Consider the following 20334-nt stretch of genomic DNA (forward strand, 5'->3'; position numbering starts at 1 on the left):
ATATAAAAATCTTCAATAGCAACAGTATTAGCCAGGCTTGCAGCAGCTCATAACATCATCACTATGTGATAATGGAATAATTTAGCTCTCTCACAGAGATTTGGCTTATTTTTAAAATCAGATTGTGCTTTCTGACTGGTGTTTCAGGATCTCTTTTGGGTGATAAAACGCGGATGACAGAGTTGTCCAGGGACATGAATGCTTACATCAGAGCATCGCCGACCAGAGGAACACTGGGAGGTGTAACAAGGACCACCAATGAGGCTATTTTGCTATGTGAAGGAGGAGGTTATGATGTTGTTCTTGTGGAAACAGTAGGTATGTGCTGGGAGATGGTTTTCACCACCATTTACAGCTAACAAGTTCCTGAATGTTGGCTCTATCCAGGAAGCAAACAACGAAGGTGACTAATCGTTTTACAGAGACAGCGGCACACAGTTTTGACTACAGAACGGGGATGTTTCAGAATTCATTAGCATCAATAAACACCTTCCAGTCCTTCTAATTTTTCATTATATTTATGTAATGATCCTCAGAGGGCTCCAAAGCCCATTTGGTTACTGTGAAACAAATCACAATCACCCGATCGTCATAGGATCGATATTGTGTATTTTTTTATATATTTATATATTATTGAGAAATTTTTCATATTAAAATTACTTATCTTGCTCAATGTAGTGAATACTCGGGAGCACCTCTACCGACACACGCATGTTTCAAAATGATTTTCGTCAGGGTTGAGGCTCCCGCTTATAATCTAAAAACACACAAAATTTAACGATTTTAGTCACTGAGAATATCATCGTATTTACTACATTGAGCAAGATAAGTAAATTTAATATGAAAAATTTCTCAATAATATATAAATATATAAAAAAATACACAATATCGATCCTATGATGATCGGGTGATTGTGATTTGTTTCACAATAACCAAATGGGCTTTGGAGCCCTCTGAGGATCATTACATAGATATAATGAAAAATTAGAAGAACTGGCAGGTGTTTATTGATGCTATAATTTGGAACCAGTCTATGAATAGTCGGTGATATTGAAGCTAATTATCAGAATTCATTAGAGCATCTGAAATAGAAGATTATGAACATTTTATGTTTATTGATTCATCATCAGTACCCAGACTCCTGAGGCAGGCCCTTTGGGCTGAAACACGATCGTGTGGAGCCATTTCAAACAATAAAGGAAATTGAACATTGATTAGTCACCTTCGTTGTTTATTCTCTGCTTTCATGTTTGTGGAGGTAGCATCTCCTGTTTCAAGTGATATATCCAGGGAGAACATTTTAGACTGGAAGCTAAATTTTTAATTGTCACATTTGCAGATGTTAACATCAAGTCATCTTGATTTCATAAATGTTTACTGAGATTCTGAGTATTTTAAGCCTCCAAGTTAGCCACTCAAGAGAGAGAGAAAAACATAACACACGTACATTATAAAGGTAATAAAAAAGATTTGCTTAGCTTAATATAACACACAAATAAAGACAGTAAATATTCTTCACCACAACTCATTAGTGATTTTGCAAAATCTTCAGAAGTGCCTCTTGCCAGCCAATCCAATATTTTCCACAGCTAAGCAATACATTTTTGGCACACGCGTCATCATCAGATCTGCTTAATACAAAAGTGCTTTGTGTTCATAGTGATTTTTAGTGATGTTTAAATAAACTTTTCTAAATTAATTAAATTAAATAACTTAGCTCTTTTTCCTATAAGCTTATTGCTTGCGTCGGGAAGGGATTTGTCAATTCGACATGTTTCGCCACTCGGCTTCTTCAAGAATAGACCCCTTTTAACCTTGTTGCACACCATCAGGAAGCTGCTCAGCGTCAAGCGGCAGCACCAAAGCGAGCTTCTGCTCAGTACCAGTCAGCGGCTGAAGCTGGAACTCGCAGCAGCAACCAACTGGATTAGCAGCTTCTGCCCGCTACACCTCTGGACCACCAGGGATTCCAGCGGCAGAGGAGGTATGATGGACAGCGCAGGGAGGAGGGACAAGGTTCAGAGCCTGGCAGAGGCCTGCAATAAGTCTGGGAGGGGGTCGGATGGGCACTGACTTGAATATAAACTGCTACTCCCATTTGAGGGCCAGTTTTTTGGCCCCCAAATCCCAGTTTATATTTGAGTATGTACGGTAAGTTTGACTTAGTGCGATACTGATTAGGAGAGAAGTAAGATCAGTTAATATCCTAAAAAGATTTTAGCAGGGTTATCATTATTTAATTTTTCTCATTTCTAGCCCACCTATTAGAATAATAAATTTTCCCCACTAGTCTGATATTCTCTTGGTAGTTTGAAGTCCTTTTCCTGTAAGCTGTCAGAGCTGCTGGAGACATGATCTTGTGCCAATCATGTTACATCATCTAGCTTGCTGAAGGCTTGCATGGTACCAACAGGGTCGATGCTGGTTATGGTGTGCAAAAGATTGGAGCGATGACACCTCATTCAAAACCCACAGAGTAGTGTTCCAAGCAGCTGCTTGATCATCCAGAAATAGTGAAGGAAACTCAGGAGGAAGCACATGGCACTTACTGCCCATCTGATTAACATCTGTGTCCTTAAGGTTTATACTGAGACTTTCAGGCTTCCTATGAAGAAACACCCAGCACACAGGGCTTAAACAAGGAGGTTGAGTGATGGGCATTTCTTCATTAACAGCTGATTAGTGTGATGACTATATAGAGGGAGATTTGAGTCAGACGTTCAAATACTTGAAAGGTATTAATGTGGAACAAAATCTTTTCCAGAGACAGGAAAATGGTAAAAAACCAGAGGGCATAATTTGAGGTTGAGGGGTGGTAGACTCAAGAGCAATGTTAGGAAGTTCTTCTTTACAGAGAGGGTGGTTGATGCATGGAATGTGCTCCCGAGGGAGGTTGTGGAGAAGAAAACAGTGACAGAGTTCAAAAAAATGTGGGATGAACGCAGAGGATCTCTAATCAGAAAATAATGGGTATTGAAGGAACTAAGGCCAGTACTGGGCAAACTTGCACGGTCTTTGTCTCATATAAGGACATTCAGGTGAGGAAGGGTTGGGGAGGGCTTCGATGGCTGGAATGGTCTAGATCAGTGGTTCCTAACCCTGTCCTGGAGGCCACAAGCCAGTTAGGTTTTCTAGATAGCCCTAATAATATGCATGAGAGAGATTTGCATATAATGGAGGTGACAGGCATGCAAATCTGCCCCATACATATTTATTAAGGCTATCCAGAAAATCTAACTAGCTGTCCCAAACCAGGACAGGTTTGGGAACCATTGGTTTAGATAGGCTGGAGTGAGCTTTGGACGGAGATGTAGATAGAACCTAATCTAATCTAATCTAAACCTTAAGTTTATATACCGCATCATCTCCACGAATATGAAGCTCGACATGGTTTACAAGAACTTAAAATATAGGTAAGAGAAGGAAAAACCTTATATGTAGAAGGGAAGAAAAAGGGGGGAGGATAGAATTACAATTTGGTGAAAAGCCAAGTTTTCAGTTGTTTGCGGAATAATTGGAAGGAGCCCAGGTTCCACATCGGGATGGTGAGGTTGTTCCAAAGTCCTGTGATTTTGAAGAGAAGGAATTTTCCCAGTTTACCTGCATAGTGAATGCCTAAGCACACTATCGGGCAGGGCTCTGGGTTTCTGGCTCAGAAGTATCTAAGAAAAATGACCATTTAAATTAAATGATTAATTTATGGATGTATGGTTGGGCAGACTGGATGGACCATTTGGGTCTTTATCTGCCGTCATTTACTATGTTACTTTGTTAGGGTTGTTTAAGATCCTTTCTGAAGACTCTTTTGCAATGTTGCCCCTAGTCCCTTTAAAAATTTTTCACCGGGCAGATGACATCACATCCGGGAGTAGAATTAAATTTGTCCGAGTGCGGATGCCGTTCTTTTTTGAAGTGAAACATAGAGTGAGGTACCCACCCACATTCACTGCAAGTATTGCAATAAGATATCTTTTTGGTTTTTTATGGCTTGAAGATATGTTGATTTTTTTTTTTTCTTTACACAGCATCACAGCAATATAATTTGTGGTTTTCAGGTTTTTTGAAGAAGCTTTTGCAAAACGTGTCAGAACCCGCCAACAACTAATTAGGTTCAACAGAAATAAATTGAGATTTTTAAATTTATGTTTTAAATGATGAATGCACAGCTTACTTAAGGAATGAAAAATGGCTTCTAAGTGCTATGATTGAAGAAGAAGAGATTTTGGGCTCCTTTTACGAAGCCGCGTTAGCGACTTTTAATCACGCGCTAGCCGAAAAACTACCGCCTGCTCAAGAGGAGGCGCTAGCGGCTAGCGCAGCCGGCAGTTAAACCGCTACCGCGGCTTTGTAAAAGGAGCCCTTTGTTTGGGGCGTGACTCAAGTTTTTGGTCTCATAACGAACTTACCGGTTATGTTATGATTTTATAACAGGATCAAATTAGGCTTATGTTGCCTTTCTGAAAAAGAAAAGAAATGCTTATGCCGACCCGAACATTTAGACTTGGTTTACAATTGATGCAAATGTGCATGTGTACTTTATAAAATATGTAACTAACATAAATAAAAGTTCCACTTAAAACTTTCTTTCAAAGGCGTTATAAAGTGCTCAGAAAAAAGGTATGCGGTCAACAAATATTATTAAAATCTTTATTCATTTTCATATCTTACAACAAGTGTATAATATTCAATCAAAAAATTTTTTACAAATCACTTGACATTCTTACTTGTAATCATTAAAGTATAAAAGAATCCCTCCCCACCCACCCCATCCATCTAATATAATAAAACGGTAAGCCACGCATGCACACTTCCTATGTGTGCGTCCGTTTTCCGTGAGCTGTAGCGACCCATAGGAAGTGCGCATGCGCGCCTTAGGGTCTGGCCTCACAAGGCAAAACAAGTTCACATGTGCGCCCTTCCCTGCTCTCCACCTGCGGAGCGGCGGCTGCCGGCCGCTAGCACCCCCTGCCCTCTCCGTCACCTCCCGGCTCCAGCGGCGTAGGCAGCACTATAAACACGCTGCTTTGCGCCCTTCTCTGCCGATTTCCTCTGCCGCGTCTCTGATGACATCATCGGAGACAGACACAGCAGAGGAAATCGCCAGTAGAAGGCCGTGAAGCAGCATGTTTAAAGTGCTGCCTACGCGACTGGAGCCACAAGGTTTGTCGGCGGTGGGAGGTCAGGAGCAGGCCGGATCGACAACGGCAGTAAAAGAAGGGGGAGGGGCCGAACGGAGCAGGGAAGAGAAGGGAAAGGGGGAGCAGGGAAGAAGTACTATTGGACTGGGGGAGCAAGGAAGAGGGACAGGGGGAGCAAGGAAGAGGGGCAGGGGGAGCAGGGAAGAGGTGCTATTGGACCGGGGGAACAAGGAAGAGGGACAGGGGGAGCAGGGAAGAGGTGCTATTGGACTGGGGGAGCAAGGAAGAGGGACAAGGAGAGCAGGGAAGAGGTGCTACTGGGCCGGGAGAGCAAGGAAGAGGGACAGGGAGCAGGGAAGAGGTGCTGTTGGACCGGGGGAGCAAGGAAGAGGGACAGGGGAAGCAGGGAAGAGGTGCTACTGGGCTGGGGGAGAAGGGGGCTGCGGGAGGGGGGGGTAAAATTGGTTTGGAGCTGGGGCTGAGGGAAGGAGGCTTTACTAGCACCCGTTAATGTAACGGGCTTAAACACTAGTTAATAATAAACCAATTAGCAAATATCATATATCCCAATCCCACCCTACCTATATCTTATATAATAACAAGGTGTTTAAGGTGTCTGATCATTAGAATATGTAATCAATGGCCCCCAAATCTTTTTAAAATTATGATAATTTCCTTGCTGTATAGCAAGCAGGTCAACAAATATTAAAACAAATAGTACAAACTAGAAAGAAATCGGGTCATAAGTTATGCCAGTAATAAGAGACTGGACTTGTGTATGTTAAGTCATACTTGCCTTCTAATGCCTTGTAAAATAGTGCCTCTGAAGTATACTTCATACTGGACTCTCTCTTCTTGCACTCTGCAGGGGTGGGGCAATCAGAGTTTGCTGTTGCTGATATGGTTGACATGTTTGTGTTGCTGCTGCCACCAGCTGGAGGTGATGAATTGCAGGTAACCTGCCCCTTTAAATAATCTCACTTCTAGGAAAGGCCAAAACACGGTATGTTGATGACAGGTGTGAATTAGAGAATGACACGGTGGCGGTTTACCCGCGGCCACCGCATTTTAGCCGCGGGTCACCGCCGAAAACGGGGAAGAAAACTAGCAGTCGCTGCGGCGACGGGGACAAGGCCATTCACCGCCCGCGGGGCGGTGAATGGGTCTTGTCCCCGCAGTGAGGCATGAAGGCTCGCGCGGTCCCCGCAGCTCACACCCGCCTGCCCAATCGATTCTAGTGTTTAGCCAGCTCTCTCCCTTCTCCTCACCTTAGTTTGTAGATTTTCTTTTTCGGCGACCCGCACGCTATCAGAGAGCCGCGCACCCGCTGCTGCTCAGTTTCAATCTTCTGCTCTGACGCAACCGGAAACAGGAAGTTGCAGCAGAGCAGAAGATTGAACACTGAGCAGCCGCGCGTGTGCGGCTCTTTGGGAAAGCGTGCAGGTCGCTGAAAAAGAAAGCCTGCAAATTAAGGTGAGGAGAAGGGAGAGAGCTGGCTAAACACTAGGATCGATTGGGCAGGCGGGTGGGGGCTGCGAGGACCGTGCGATCGCTAGTGTTCCCGGCTCAGACTGTAAGGAGGGAGTGAAAGGGAAAAGGATTCTGGGCCAAGGTGATGAAAACGGAAAGAAAAACCCACAGCAGGAAAGAAAGGGAAGGACAGGCAGGTGAGCCAGATGCTAGAAGCAGGGGGGGGGGGAAGAAAGAGGGAAAAAAGCTAGATGGGGTTGAAAAGAAGAGACACACTGGTATGGAAGAGGAAGATAGGGGAAATCTGGACACAGGAAGGTAACAGAAAGAGGGGAAATTATGTGCATGGGGCATAGGGACAGAGACAAAAAGGGGACATGCCATGGGGATGGAATATGGACACAGGGGGGGGCAATGGCAGATACATAGGGGAGATATTAGAAAAGTATATAAAATCGTACCCGTTTGAGGCTTTTATGTATGCAGCGGTGACGGTGACGGGGCGGTGAATGGGGTTGCAGTGGCGGTGACAGGGCGGTGAATGGGGTGGCAGTGGCGGTGACGGGGCGGTGAAGGGAATGGCGGTGACGGGGCGGTGCAGAGGATGGTGAGACGGGGACGGGGCGGTGACGGGGACCAATTTTTTCACCGTGTCATTCTCTAGTGTGAATTTAGTAAAACGTATACTGCTTACCAGTGGAATTTAGCCAGTTTATCACTATTTTTTGTATAGACAGAGAATGGAGCTAAATGGGGAACTTTTGATAAATTAAATGAAAAATATTGAATGGCAACCTTTTATACGCAAAAAAAAATCAAAATATTAGGAGAACAAAATAGGGCTTATAAAAATACATTTAAATACACCATGGAAAATATTTTTAAAGGATGAGATCGATGAAATATTTAAAAGGCCATGGGACTTCTACTGGGAACATGTCTTGACCTCTACCCATATTTAAACATGATATAGTGCAACATATATCCCAAATATCACATACCTGTGAAAATTCTCATAAAAATGGTGATCACATATCTGTTACAGCACTATACCAGATATCCACACTTATATCGCCCATAAATGACATATTGTGATCACTATTTTTATGAGAATTTTCAGATATGTGATATTTTGTACTATTTTACAGTTAGAAATATGGGCAGATGAATAAGAAATCTCTAGGACAATGGCTCTCAAATTTTGTTGAGCCATTGCTGGAGGCATCCGGAAGTGCGCGGACGTCACCATGATGATGTCATGTGCATGTGCGAAGGCCCTCCAGACAGGTCCTGAGCTGCCAGTGGAGGGTGCCAGCAGGGAAGAGGCACGGAGAGAAGAAAAGGTGCTGACGCTGGCTGACTGTCTACAGGACGTGTCTCTCGCCGTGAGAGGCACGTCCTGTAGGCAGACAGCTGGCACTGGTGCCTCTCCTCCTCCCCAGTGTGTTCTGGCACACCTGAAATCTCAGGAGGCATACTAGTGTGCGATACACTGCTCTAGAGATTGGAACATAAAGAGGGAAATGTAATACAGTAGACCCCCGCAAATTTGCGATTTGCGAATCGTGGACTCAGTCATTCGCAGTATTTTCTGACTGCCTCTTCCAGTCAGAAAATACAGGGAATGACTTGAGTCCACGAATCAGCCTTCTGCAAAGCCAATTCCTCCTCCTCTCCTCCCCATCAGCCAATCAGCCTTCTGCACAGCCATTTCCTCCTCCTCTCCTCCCCATCAGCCAATCGGCCTTCTTCACAGCCAATTCCTCCTCCTATTTCCCCACTCCCCCCCCCGGTCAGCCAATCAGCCTTCTGCACAGCCAATTCCTCCTCCTCTCCTCCCCATCAGCCAATCAGCCTTCTGCACAGCCGATTTCTCCTCTCCCCCTCCCTCCATCAGCCTTCTGCACAGCCAAACCACCTGCCAGCCTAAATATTGTTTTTCTAGCACCTGCCGCCACCCTTGCAACCCTCTCCCGCCTCCGATCCGCTCCTAAACTGCATTCACGGAACGGAACTGGAACAGAACCCCTGTGAATTTCGGGGGAGTACTGTATTTATAGGACAATAGGGCTTCCACCAAAAACATCAATCTCTGCCCTTTTAAAAATATTTTCAATGGTATTTTTATAAACTTTATTTTGTTCTCCTAATATATAATTTTTTGATGTTTTGAGAGATCTTTTTGTTACCATATGTATTGGTTAATTAGCTTTATACTTGAAACTTGTATGTACTTTAATTGTTCTATTGTGTATGTATACTTTGTAATCCACTTTGGATAAAGATGAACTAGAAATAATAAACGAAACTACTGTGCCAAGGGAATCACAGATTGTGCTTCTCAACCAGAGGACTGAGCAATATCGGAGAAACCTGAGATAGCAATATATGCCCTCCCACCCCAATACACCAAATGCACTTCCCTGAGGTTGGTGTATCCAAACGCTTCTGGTGCCATAATCCCAGTTGGTAAAACAAACTAAACCAATCACCTAGGACATGCCTATCCTGATAGATAAAAGGCTGAATGCAAGAAAACCAGATTTATTGGAAAAGAGAAAAACACCAGAATAGCACCAGTTGTAGAGGAGTTGGTCTTGAGTGGTTACTCTGAGATAAGAAAATGGGAAAAGTTTCTATATCTTTCTACCACATCATTTTGGGTGCTACAGCTCTGATGGAAAAGAATTTCCCTTTAGGTTTCCTATACACGTTACATCTTGCAAACTCTAGTAGGAAGCTGTCTTTGGCAGGATGCAAGAACTATGGTAAGTGTTAAAAGTAAATTAGAGAGACTGAGATCATATTCCACATTCTCTGGCTGTTATGTGCAAAACTAACCCTTTGGGAGACATTGCTCACGTGAGGAAAAACACCAAATAACATTTTGATTATCCTGTTTGGCAACAGAGTCTTGGTAAAACAGGCTGTCAGCTTCAGCTTCAATAGCATGCATTTGTCAATGCATAGATTTACTCTTGGTTTGAGGCAGATGTAAATGAGTAGATGTATATAGTACACTTTCTCCACTGTTTTCTAAAATGGCATCAAATCAGTAAGAGAGTGGTTGTAGAAATTCTAGATATTTATACCAGTATTTGTGAATTGGGATAATTTTGCCTTCTGTAGATGTATATAGTACCCACACATCTATTTTATAAAATACCTGTATTTTTTTGGACCATAAGACGCACTTTTTCCACCCTCAAAAAGGGGGTGGAAAAGGGGGTGCATCTTATGCACCGAATACACTGTGCCCCCCCCCAGTACCTTTTGTAGTAGTGGTCCAGCGCGGTCTCCGGGATGGCTGCCTGTGTCTTTTAGCAAGCAGAGCGACGCAGGAGCACGACATTTGCGCTTACTGCCTGGTCCCACGCCGCTCTGTGATTGGCTGCAATCAAATTTTTTTTTTTCTTGGTTTTTCCTCCTCTACAGGTGGGTGCGTTTTATGGTCTGAAAAATATGGTATACTTGTATATCACTTGTGATCCATCCATACTACAGCTCTGGTAATATCTACATGTGTATAATTATGTGCCTAGCATTTCTGCATGTAATAAAGCCTAGGGTGCTGCAATTTATCCTTTTTCATTTTATGTTCTATGTTTTGGAAAGTTTATTTTACACCTTAATAGTAACTGTATGACGGAATTTACCAAATCCATTAATATCAGAATTGATAAGAAATAAAACCAATTGATGCTGAATTATATTGAGATAATAATCCAGTCTGAGGATTTAAGGGAAACTAATTATGTGTTGTGTAAGTCTGAGGTTCACAGTTGCTTGAAGCAGAGATTGTAGTGCAATTGTGGCCAATATGAAGCACCGATTTTGCAGTACATTCTACGCACTTGGGTTTATGCTGCTTTCTCAACATCCACATTTGGTTTTTTTTGATCCAACAGCAAACATTAGGACCCCCCGAGGAAGACGTGTTTATTGAAACACGGACCGTGTTATTGTTTCCATATTTTCAAAATAGACTGAATAAAAGCCTGCATCGAGAACGTGTTTTCCACAGTTTCTTTTGTTTTTGGTTTCTCCATTCACTATGGAACTGCTGGGTTTTCTTTTGCTGCTTTAACAGAACTGACAGATTAATGTAAAGTTAGAGAACACACCCTGCTTGGTTCTGAGTCACCTGATGGTGTCTGATTATTTCTGCTTTGTCTTACCTGATCTTTCCTCCTTCCACTCAATTCACTTTAGGGGATCAAGCGGGGCATCATTGAGATGGCTGATTTAGTTGCTGTAACCAAGGCAGATGGAGATTTACTTGTTCCGGCCCGGAGGTTACAGGCTGAATATATCAGTGCAATGAAACTACTGCGCAAGCGTTCAAAAATTTGGAAACCACAGGTTTGTTTGCATGCCATTGAATTTTCTTTAATTTGAAAATGTACATGTGATATGATGCTTTTGGCAAAGCATATCTAAGCCAGCTATTGGTTGCATATGTGTAGGGCAGGCGCAGAATTTTTTTGGTTTAAATACCCACCTTTTCTATATTCATGGTACTGCAAAATACTGTAGGACTGTAGCCACATCTGGAATGATGGCAGTAGCAGTTCTGTTATTTCTTGACATAGTAAAGACGAGGACTGGGCTTGATAGACCTCTGGTCTGACCAGTCTGGCAACTCTTATGTTCTTAAAGAAGAGCAGAAAGATTTGTTGAGAGAGTGTGAAATTTCAAGTTCAGCAGCACTAGGTGGGGTGGAGAAGGTACATTTGCCAGATCTTCTTTAGATTACAGGGGACAGAGAAGGGTTCACTAGTGGCACAAGTCACTAATGGTCTTCACTCAGGGAGGAGTAATACTGAAGGATTCTCAGGGTTGCAGGGTGGACTTGGTCCTCAAAAGACAGTTTGAGGCTTTAGCTCGGGGGCTAAAAGTGGCGGCTGAGCCTTCTTTTATGGTCCGCGCCTGCCATAAGATGCTGCTTCGGAATCCATCTATGGAGGAGAGCACATATCCCCAGGTTTTGCTGTTGGGAGTGGACTATGTAGCAGATTCTCTATACAACATCTTTTGCTTCATGAGAAAAGTGCTGGCTTATTCTGTCTCTGCCTGAAGAATGCTCTGAATCGGACAGTGGGCAGGAAATTTAGCTTCTACAGCTATTCTGAGCAGGCTCCCTTTTAAAGAACAAATGCTCTTTGCCAAGGGGCTTGGCAATCTCATGGCCAGAATGGCAGATCATTGTTCTAAGTCATTGCTGAACAATTGATCACATGACCCAGGAGGGTCAAGTTGTGGTTTCTTTCATGGCTACTGACGTAGCAGGCTTCTCTACTCGGAGATTGAGACAGAGATTCAGGATTCCAGATGCCCTCAAGTGTCAGCTCCCTGTTCTGCAGCTGGCATATAGTCTCAATGACACCAGGCTTCTGTCTGAACTTCCTGGAATAGGAGGAAAGCTCTCAAGAGTACATGGATGCCTGGATGAATATCTGTTCAGACAAATGAATGCTGGATATCCAAGAGGGCTACAAGCTTGAGTTTTTTCACCCTCTTCGGAGGGCTGGAGAAAGTCAAAGCCACGTTAAACCGGCTTCTGGAGATAAAAACATTGGAACTGGTGCTGGATGCAGAATCGGGCAGATACTCATTATACTTTATTGTGCCCAAGAAAGACTCAGATATTTGGAGACTCATCCTGGATCTGAAGTCTGTCAATGCAGTGCTGAAGGTGCCCAGATTCTGGATGGAAACTGTGCATTTAGTCATAACTGCAGTAGCACCAGGGGAATTCTTAATGTTGCTGGATTTGATGGAGGCATACTTACATAGTCCCATTTTTCTGTAATACAGAAAGATCCTCAGGTTTCATGTTCTGGAGCAGCATTTCCAGTTTTCGATGCTCCTTTTTGGGTTGGCAACAGTGCCTTGGACCTTCACAAAGGTTATGGTGGTTGCTGCAGCACACCTGCGCAAGGCAGGGATCCAGGTTCATCCATACTTGGATGATTGACTGATCAGAGCCCTCTCTGAAGCTGAAAGTCCCTGTAGGACCTGGGATGGATCATCAATTTTGAGAAGAGTCATCTGGATCTAGTTCAATCCCTGAAGTATCTGGGAATTCTGTTCGATATGGCAGAGATGCGCAAGCTGAAACTCGGATGCCAGATATCGGAGATCCTGGCAATGCTGGCTCCTACAGCTTGGCACTACCTTCAGGTGCTGGGATCCATGGTAACGACCATAGATGTGGTGCTGTGGGTCAAAGCTCAACTACGCTTCTCCAGAGGGCTCTCCTGTCCAGCTGGTATCTACAGACAGATCTGCTCCAGAGGCAATTACGCTATATGGTGAAAGTGCAGCAAAATCTGCGCTGGTGGCTCCGGGCAGAGTTTCTAGCCAAGGGCTTGCTTCTCCGCATCCCCTTGTGGGTGATATTGATGACGGATGCTGACCTGTACGGTTGGAGAAGCCTTTGCAAAGATTACCCAGTACAGGAGTGTTGGTTACCTTCTCAGAGAAAATGGTCCATCCACAGATGAGTTGAGAGCCATCTGTCTTGCTCTGTTGGATTTTGAAAATACTTTATAGGACAAAGCAGTCAGTTTTCTCGAACAGTGCCATAGTGGTGACATGCGTAAACAGACAGGGAGGCACCAAGTGCATCTAGTTGAAGCTGGAGGCTCAAGCGTCATTTCTTTGGGCAGATGCCCACCTGGAAGCCCATCTCGGTGTCATATGTAGCAGGAGTGAACAATATGTGCAATCCAATTTTCTAAGTTGCTAGACCCTGGATCTGGGGGACTGGTCACTGTCCCAGAGGGTCTTCAACAAAATTGTGAAGTGCTGGAGAAAGTGTGTAACTCTGATATGGGCAACTTTTCTGTAGGGCTTGTAGAAGTGATCCTTTTTTTATTATGGCAATCTCTGTAGAGAAATTTTTGCCTAAATCATTGGCTTTTTGGCATGCTCACATTTTCACGGGTTTGTTCACAGATCTTATTGGAATCTTTATTCTAACCAGTACAACAAAGTGATAGCCCAGGAAACACCATATATGATTAGCAGGCTTTTGTGACCTTATCTTACATTGCACTTACAAAACACTTACAGAACTAAGACATTTGAAAGTAATAATTGTGTAAACCAAGCACCTGCGTGTGGTCCTTGGTAGCTAGATCTTGTTCTCACTTACCATGACCATAAGAACATACGAATAGCTTTACTGGGTCAGACCAATTATCAAGAGACCACATTATCTGGAGACCACATTATCAAAAAGATGTGCGGAGAATTGAGTCGGTTCAACGAATGGCCACCAGGATGGTCTCGGGACTCAAGAACCTCCCATATGAGGAAAGACTGAATAAATTGCAGCTATACCCGCTCGAGGAATGTAGAGAGAGGGGGGACATGATTGAGACGTTTAAATATATCATGGGCCGCATCGAGGTGGAAAACGATATCTTCTTTCTTAAAGGACCTTCAACCACAAGAGGTCATCCGCTGAAAATCCAAGGCGGGCAATTTCATGGTGATGCCAGGAAGTATTTCTTCACCGAAAGGGTGGTCGATCATTGGAATGGACTTCCACTGCAGGTGATTAATGCCAGCAGCGTGCTAGATTTTAAAAAGAAATGGGATATGCATGTGGGATCTCTAGCAGGATAAAGTCTGAGGGTGGGTCACTAGGTGGGCAGACTTGATGGGCTATAGCCCTTTTCTGCCGTCATATTCTATGTTTCATCTAGCCTAGTAGCCCATCTTCATGGTGACCAATCCAGGTCACTAGTACCCAGAAAACCCCCAAATAGTAGAAAGATTAGCTAGCTATGGCTTGTTTCTGAGTCTGTCAGGCAGTTTTTTTGTTTGTCTTGCTTCTTTGTTCAATGCAATTTTACATTGTAAATTATTACTATCCATTCAGTCATGTCTAATCCTTGGATACTCTGTAGGCCAGTCCTCGCCATGCTTCCTTGTTTTCCACAGCTTCTTTCAATTGCTTGATGTTCATTCCCCTGCTTGCTTACGACTAGAGAATGACACAGGGACAAATTTTTCCCTGTCCCTGTGTGAACTAATTTTCCCATTCAATCCCCATGAGTTATTTTCCTGTCCCTAACCCATTCCTGCAAGCTCCATTCTCATCTGCACAAGCCTCAAACATTTTAAAATCATAAGTAGCAACATTCTAGAGCTCAGATTATGATGTCATAATGCCTCATTCCACCAATGCCTAAGCTCCGTCCTTCATCTGCACAAGCCACAAACACTTTAAAATCATAAGTAGCAACATTCTACAGCTCAGATTGTGATGTCATAATGCCTCATTCCACCAATGCCTAAGCTCCGTCCTCAACTGCACAAGCCTCAAATACTTTAAAATCATAAGTAGCAACATTCTAGAGCTCAGATTGTGATGTCATAATGCCTCATTCCACCAATGCCTAAGCTCCGTCCTCATCTGCAGAAGCCTCAAACACTTTAACATCATAAGTGTTCGAGGCTTGTGCGGTTAAGGTAGAGTTTACAGGAATGGGGCAGGGACAGTGACTAAACTCGCGGGGACGGGAAAATTGAGTTCCTGGTGTCATTCTCTACTTACGACGTCAAAAGAAGTGCTTGTACTAGCATTTTCTTTTTTCACAGAACTGCGAAAAACATCTTTTTCTAACTAAGTTATGAGGTGCTATTGCTCTGTTCCCCTTCCCAGTTGCTGCTTCCCTTCTTATACCAGTATTCATTTCTCAGCCGTAGGCTTCCTGCGTATTCCCTAATGTAAAACTTACACAGATTGTTGCAAGTGTGACGCAGAATTTTCAAACCCTTGTTGCAGAGTCTACCCCTGTGCTACTGTGTGAAAATAGAGCTCTGCACTATGAGCATGTGCCATTTAGAATGATATTTGAAAAATCTCATCAGGCTCCTTATAGAAAGGCAGGAAAAGCACACATTTTTATCCATATTCACTGTAAGGAAAGGAAATGTCTCTGATTTTTAGGAACCCTCAGTTTGTCATGCTTTCATTTTCTGCTCTTATTTATTTTTCCCTTTTATTTGGTCTTACAGGTGCTACGTATCTCTGCCAAAAATGGGGAAGGCATTGTGGAAATATGGGACAAGATGACCACGTTCCGTGACCTCATGCTCACCAGTGGCGAGCTGCAGCGTAGGCGGAGCCGGCAGCAGAGTGTTTGGATGTGGACCCTCATCCAGGAAAAGGTGCTAGAGCATTTCAGGAACCATCCAGCCATCCATGACCAGATTCCCTTGGTAGAAGAAAAAGTTCTCAGTGGCCTCTTGTCTCCAGGCCTAGCGGCTGACTTGTTGCTTAAGGCATTTTCTGCCAGAGACTAAACTACTGTATTATTCACATTTCATGAAACATTTAAAAATAAAAAGGAAGTAAAACAGTTCATGATTAATTCACATGGTTTTTAAGCAATTTGATGTCAATTGTTCAAATTATAATGTTTGAAGAATCCAGTCAATATGCTAACAGGTGTGCAGGGATGATCATTTATTCTGTCATATGTAAAAAAAAGTTGAAACTGACAAACTTGTGGGGTTGAGAGTTTGCAAATGTAAGCTTCCTGAGCTGAATTCCTTTTCCCAGGCAAGCTTGTATTACTATTAACTAATTCTATTGTAGACTGGGCAGTATATGCTGTTCCCTTTCTGTTATAAAACAAGAACATCATATTCTCAGAGGGCAAGCAGGCATAATATTCTTGCATGTGAGTAATGTCGTCCAAAGAACTGGGTACAAAAGAACATAGGAATTGACATACTGGGACAGACTAAAGGTCCATCAAGTCCAAAATCCTGTCTCTCTACCAGTGGCCAATCCAGTCCATAAGTACTTGGCAAGATCCCAAGGAGTAAAACATTTCAATATTAGCTTATGGATTTTTGTTTTAGAAATGTATTCAAACCTTTTTTTAAACCCTGCTAAGTTAACTGATTTTACCACATTCTCTGGCAACAAATTCCAGAGTTTAATTGCATGTTGAGTGAAGAAATATTTTCTTCAGATTGTTTTAAATCTACTACTTAGTAGCTTCATCGCATGCCCCCTAGTCCTAGTATTTTTGAAAAGAGTAAACAAGTGATTCACATCTACTTTTTCCATGCTATTCAGTATTTTATAGACCTCTATCGTTTTTTCCCTGAACTGCCTCTTCTCATTCTGCTATATCTTTTTTGCTCCAATTACTTTTAGATATCGATTTTTTTTTTTTTTTTTTAATTTGAAACATTTTATTGAGAAGCAAACAGACAGAGAAAGCCAATACAACCAAGCAGTATCCAAGAAACAGATCAAATACAGCACATAGGCCAACTCGCAGGTTGGGAAGAGGGTAGTGTGAACTAGAATAAGAATACTAGTCGATCAAGAAATATGCAAGATATATAGAAACCCCCCTCCCCCCACACAATAAACCAGCCAGTGTGCAGCAGGGCCTAGAGCACACAGAGCAGCCAAGGAAAACCTGCGAAAAACCACACAGTCTGTCAGTGTACTTCTATTTTATCCCCCACAAAACAAAGCAAAACCCCCCTACCTCACCCTCTCAGTGACTGGAAAAAGAGAGAAAAAAGAAGAAGAGAAAAAAAGAACATCAAGGCAATCTCATAGGGGAGCAGCAAAAGCAGAGACCTATACAGCCGATGAGGCCCATCTCGCCGCCCCTCAAGACCCCGCAGCTCTCAATGGGCCACTTCCCGAAGTGCTCACTGCCATCCCACCAACTCCGGAGGTTCTGCATCTATCCACTTACGGAGTACACCCCATTTAGCTACGAGAAGGGCAACATAAATCGCCACTGGGCAGCATTAAAGCCTTGTTCTAAAAATTCCCCCTCATGACCCAATATATCGATCTTAACCAAGTTGTTCTTGTTTGGTTTTCTAAATTTTTATTGTCCCGATCTTATTCAGTTAATGCTGATGGTAATATTTCTAATTCCTGGCAACCTCCTTGCGGAGTTCCCCAGGGCTCTCCGCTTTCCCCAATTTTGTTCAATCTTTACATGACAACTTTGAAAATTTATAAGCTGTCAGTGTGGGAAACGCTTTTTACTTATGCAGATGACCTTTTTATACTGATTGACATTGACCCAAATATTACCAATTTAACTTTTAAAATAAATCACTGTATCTCTAAACTTCAAACTTGGGCTATGTCTGTCCAGATGAAGCTAAAGGCAGCTAAAACTAAACTTCTGTGGTTATGCCCAAAATTGGATCATCTTCCTTCCACTGTACTTTTGGATTCTGGAGCCTCCCTACAAATTGAGTTCTCCACTTAAGATTTTGGGAATACTTTTTGATTTTTCTCTTACTTTTAAGGATCAAATAAACTCTCTGGTTAAGAAATGTTTTTTCAGCTTATGAATGTTGAGGAAGATCAGATCTCTTTTCCATCAACGTCATTTTTCTGTTTTGGTCCAATCTATTATATTATCCCAGTTAGATTATTGTAATGACATTTATCTTGCCATCACTAAGAACTGCCTTCAAAGACTACAATTGGTTCAGAATACCGCCTTGAAGTTGATCTATGGAAAGAGCAAATTTGACCATGCGACTCCTTTGCTTTTCTCTCTCCATGGCTCCCAGTTTATTTTAGAATTCCGTTTAAGTGTCTATGTATTGTTTTTAAGATTTTACATGATATCTTTGCTCCTCTTGTTCCTCTGCTATGGAATGTTTATAGATTTTCATATGCGAGAGACATTCATCGATTTAAACTTTCTCTTCCTTCTAGGAAAGGAATTCAAGGAGTTAAAAATTTTAGCAGCTCTCTGGCGTTTAAATTTCCCCAACTATGGAATGAACTTCCCCTAATTTTGAGGTGTCCCAGTTCCTTCCAACTCTTCCGTAAACTTATAAAAACTCTTTTATTTGCTAAACATTTAAAAACTAACTCTTCAATATCACCCCATTGCTTCAAGACACCTCACAACATCTACAGAATTGGTCTACTTTTCCCTTATCGGTGGCGGGCCGGGTAGCCCTTTTTAACATGGTGCTCTTTCCCAAATGGTTATATCGCTTTCAGGTTTTACCTCTGCTGCTGTCCCATGCCCATAACATTCGTTTAACGAAAGAGCTACAGCGTTTTCTATGGGGTGGTAAGCGACCACGTATGCCCTTGCTACGGATGTGTTTGCCCAGGGATAGGTGGGGCTATGGTTTATTAAATGTACATTGGTATGCTATGGCTTGTCAGATGAATCATATTAATGATTGGTTTAGAGGAACATCTGATTTTTCTGCTACACCACTGGAGTTATCTTTGCTGGCTCTGTTCCATGTGAGCTATTTTCTACATGTGGCGGATCCGAGGATGCGTCCTTTGGTGTCTCACTACCCCATTTTTACACCGGCCAGAAGGACGTGGAGATGGGTCTGTAAAACAGCCAAATTGTCTTCTAGGGTGTCTTTATATTTGCCTATACAGGGCAATGGAGCTTTCCAGCTGGGCATGCAAAATGCCACCTTTCTTAGGTGGCAAGCACAAGCTCTACAATATCTTTTTCACCTGTTTTTGGAGGAGGGGAGCCTGGTTACATTTGCCGAGCTGCAACGGACTTTTGACCTACAGGCTAATGATCTCTTCACCTATTACCAGATCCGTCACTATGTTCAGTCCCTCCCAGTGGCTGCCCTTACTGAAGTCTGCAGGGAGGCGCTTTCGGAACTCTTCAGCCTTTTAGCCCAACAGAGGATTCCTCTACGATTTCATATTGTGGGGATCCGGGATTGCCAACTAAGTACGAATCTGGATATATTAGCGACAGCGTGGGCTGAGGACTTGCATTGCCAGTTGACTGCTCAACAGTTACAACGGGTCCTGAAGAACATTCAGAAGGTGTCACCCAATATTACTCACTGGGAAATGCAATTGAAAATTGTTCTTAGACTTTACATTCCACCGGAACGTGCAGCCCGGATGGGGATTACTGCGTCACATTCTTGCCCGAAATGCAATCAGGCTCACGCATCTTTGAGTCACATGTTTTGGGCCTGCCCCGCAATCCAACAGTTTTGGAGACATCTTGGCCTATATACCACATCGCTTTGGGGAAGGCGATGGCTTCCGCAACCGAGGGCGTTATTTGGATTTTATAATATAGCCTCGCCCAAACCCAGGGGAATGTCAGCATTTATCTCCAGAGCCCTTTTGATGGGAAAAAAAGCCATCCTCACCAACTGGCTCTCCCGTGATCCCCCGTCATATGCACAATGGAGATCCCTAATGATAGTGCACGCAACACTGGAGAGACGCATGGTGGGAGACTTGACTCTTGGCCAGGGTCGCAAATTTTGTCAGGTGTGGGAGCACTTCTGGCAGGACCTCACACCGCGTGCTCGCAGTAGACTTTTGAATCTTTAAGATTTTATTCCCACTCTCAGCTGTTGGACTGGCCATGGATTCTTGGGGAGGGGGGAGTTGGGAGGGGAACTGATTATATTGTTGAAAATGTTATTTCCTGAATGGTACTACTGTTTGTATTTGCTTCTTACTGCTGGAATAATAAAAATCATTTAAACATAAAAACTAACTCTTGTATTTCAGTTTACTTTATTTTTTTAATTTATTGTTAACCGTGTCGAGCTTCTTTTGGTTGAAGACCCGGTATATAAGGTCAAGTTTTAGTTTAGTTTAGAGATACCATGACCAGAATTGCACACGGTATTTGAGCTGCAGCTCTGCCATAGATCAATACAAAGGCCTTATAACATTTTCATCCTT

General features: G+C 43.0%; 1 protein-coding gene across 6 annotated transcripts in view; it reads left to right on the forward strand.

Moving 5' to 3' along the window:
- Positions 1–16448, forward strand: part of MMAA (metabolism of cobalamin associated A) — a 31460-nt gene extending 15012 nt beyond the window's left edge. For 5 of the 6 annotated variants that reach the window (XM_033940037.1, XM_033940035.1, XM_033940045.1 and 2 more), the window contains exons 4-7: positions 148–318; positions 6007–6092; positions 10821–10970; positions 15642–16448. In XM_033940037.1, the coding sequence (XP_033795928.1) occupies positions 148–318; positions 6007–6092; positions 10821–10970; positions 15642–15929 (695 nt within the window). In that variant the 3' untranslated portion in view covers positions 15930–16448. The remainder of the gene's footprint in view (positions 1–147; positions 319–6006; positions 6093–10820; positions 10971–15641) is intronic. The other variant, XM_033940061.1, reaches the window with a different exon arrangement.
- The last annotated feature ends 3886 nt before the right edge of the window (positions 16449–20334 follow it).

Source organism: Geotrypetes seraphini, chromosome 1 (assembly GCF_902459505.1).
Source record: "Geotrypetes seraphini chromosome 1, aGeoSer1.1, whole genome shotgun sequence".
In the NCBI taxonomy this organism is placed as follows: Eukaryota; Metazoa; Chordata; class Amphibia; order Gymnophiona; family Dermophiidae; genus Geotrypetes; species Geotrypetes seraphini.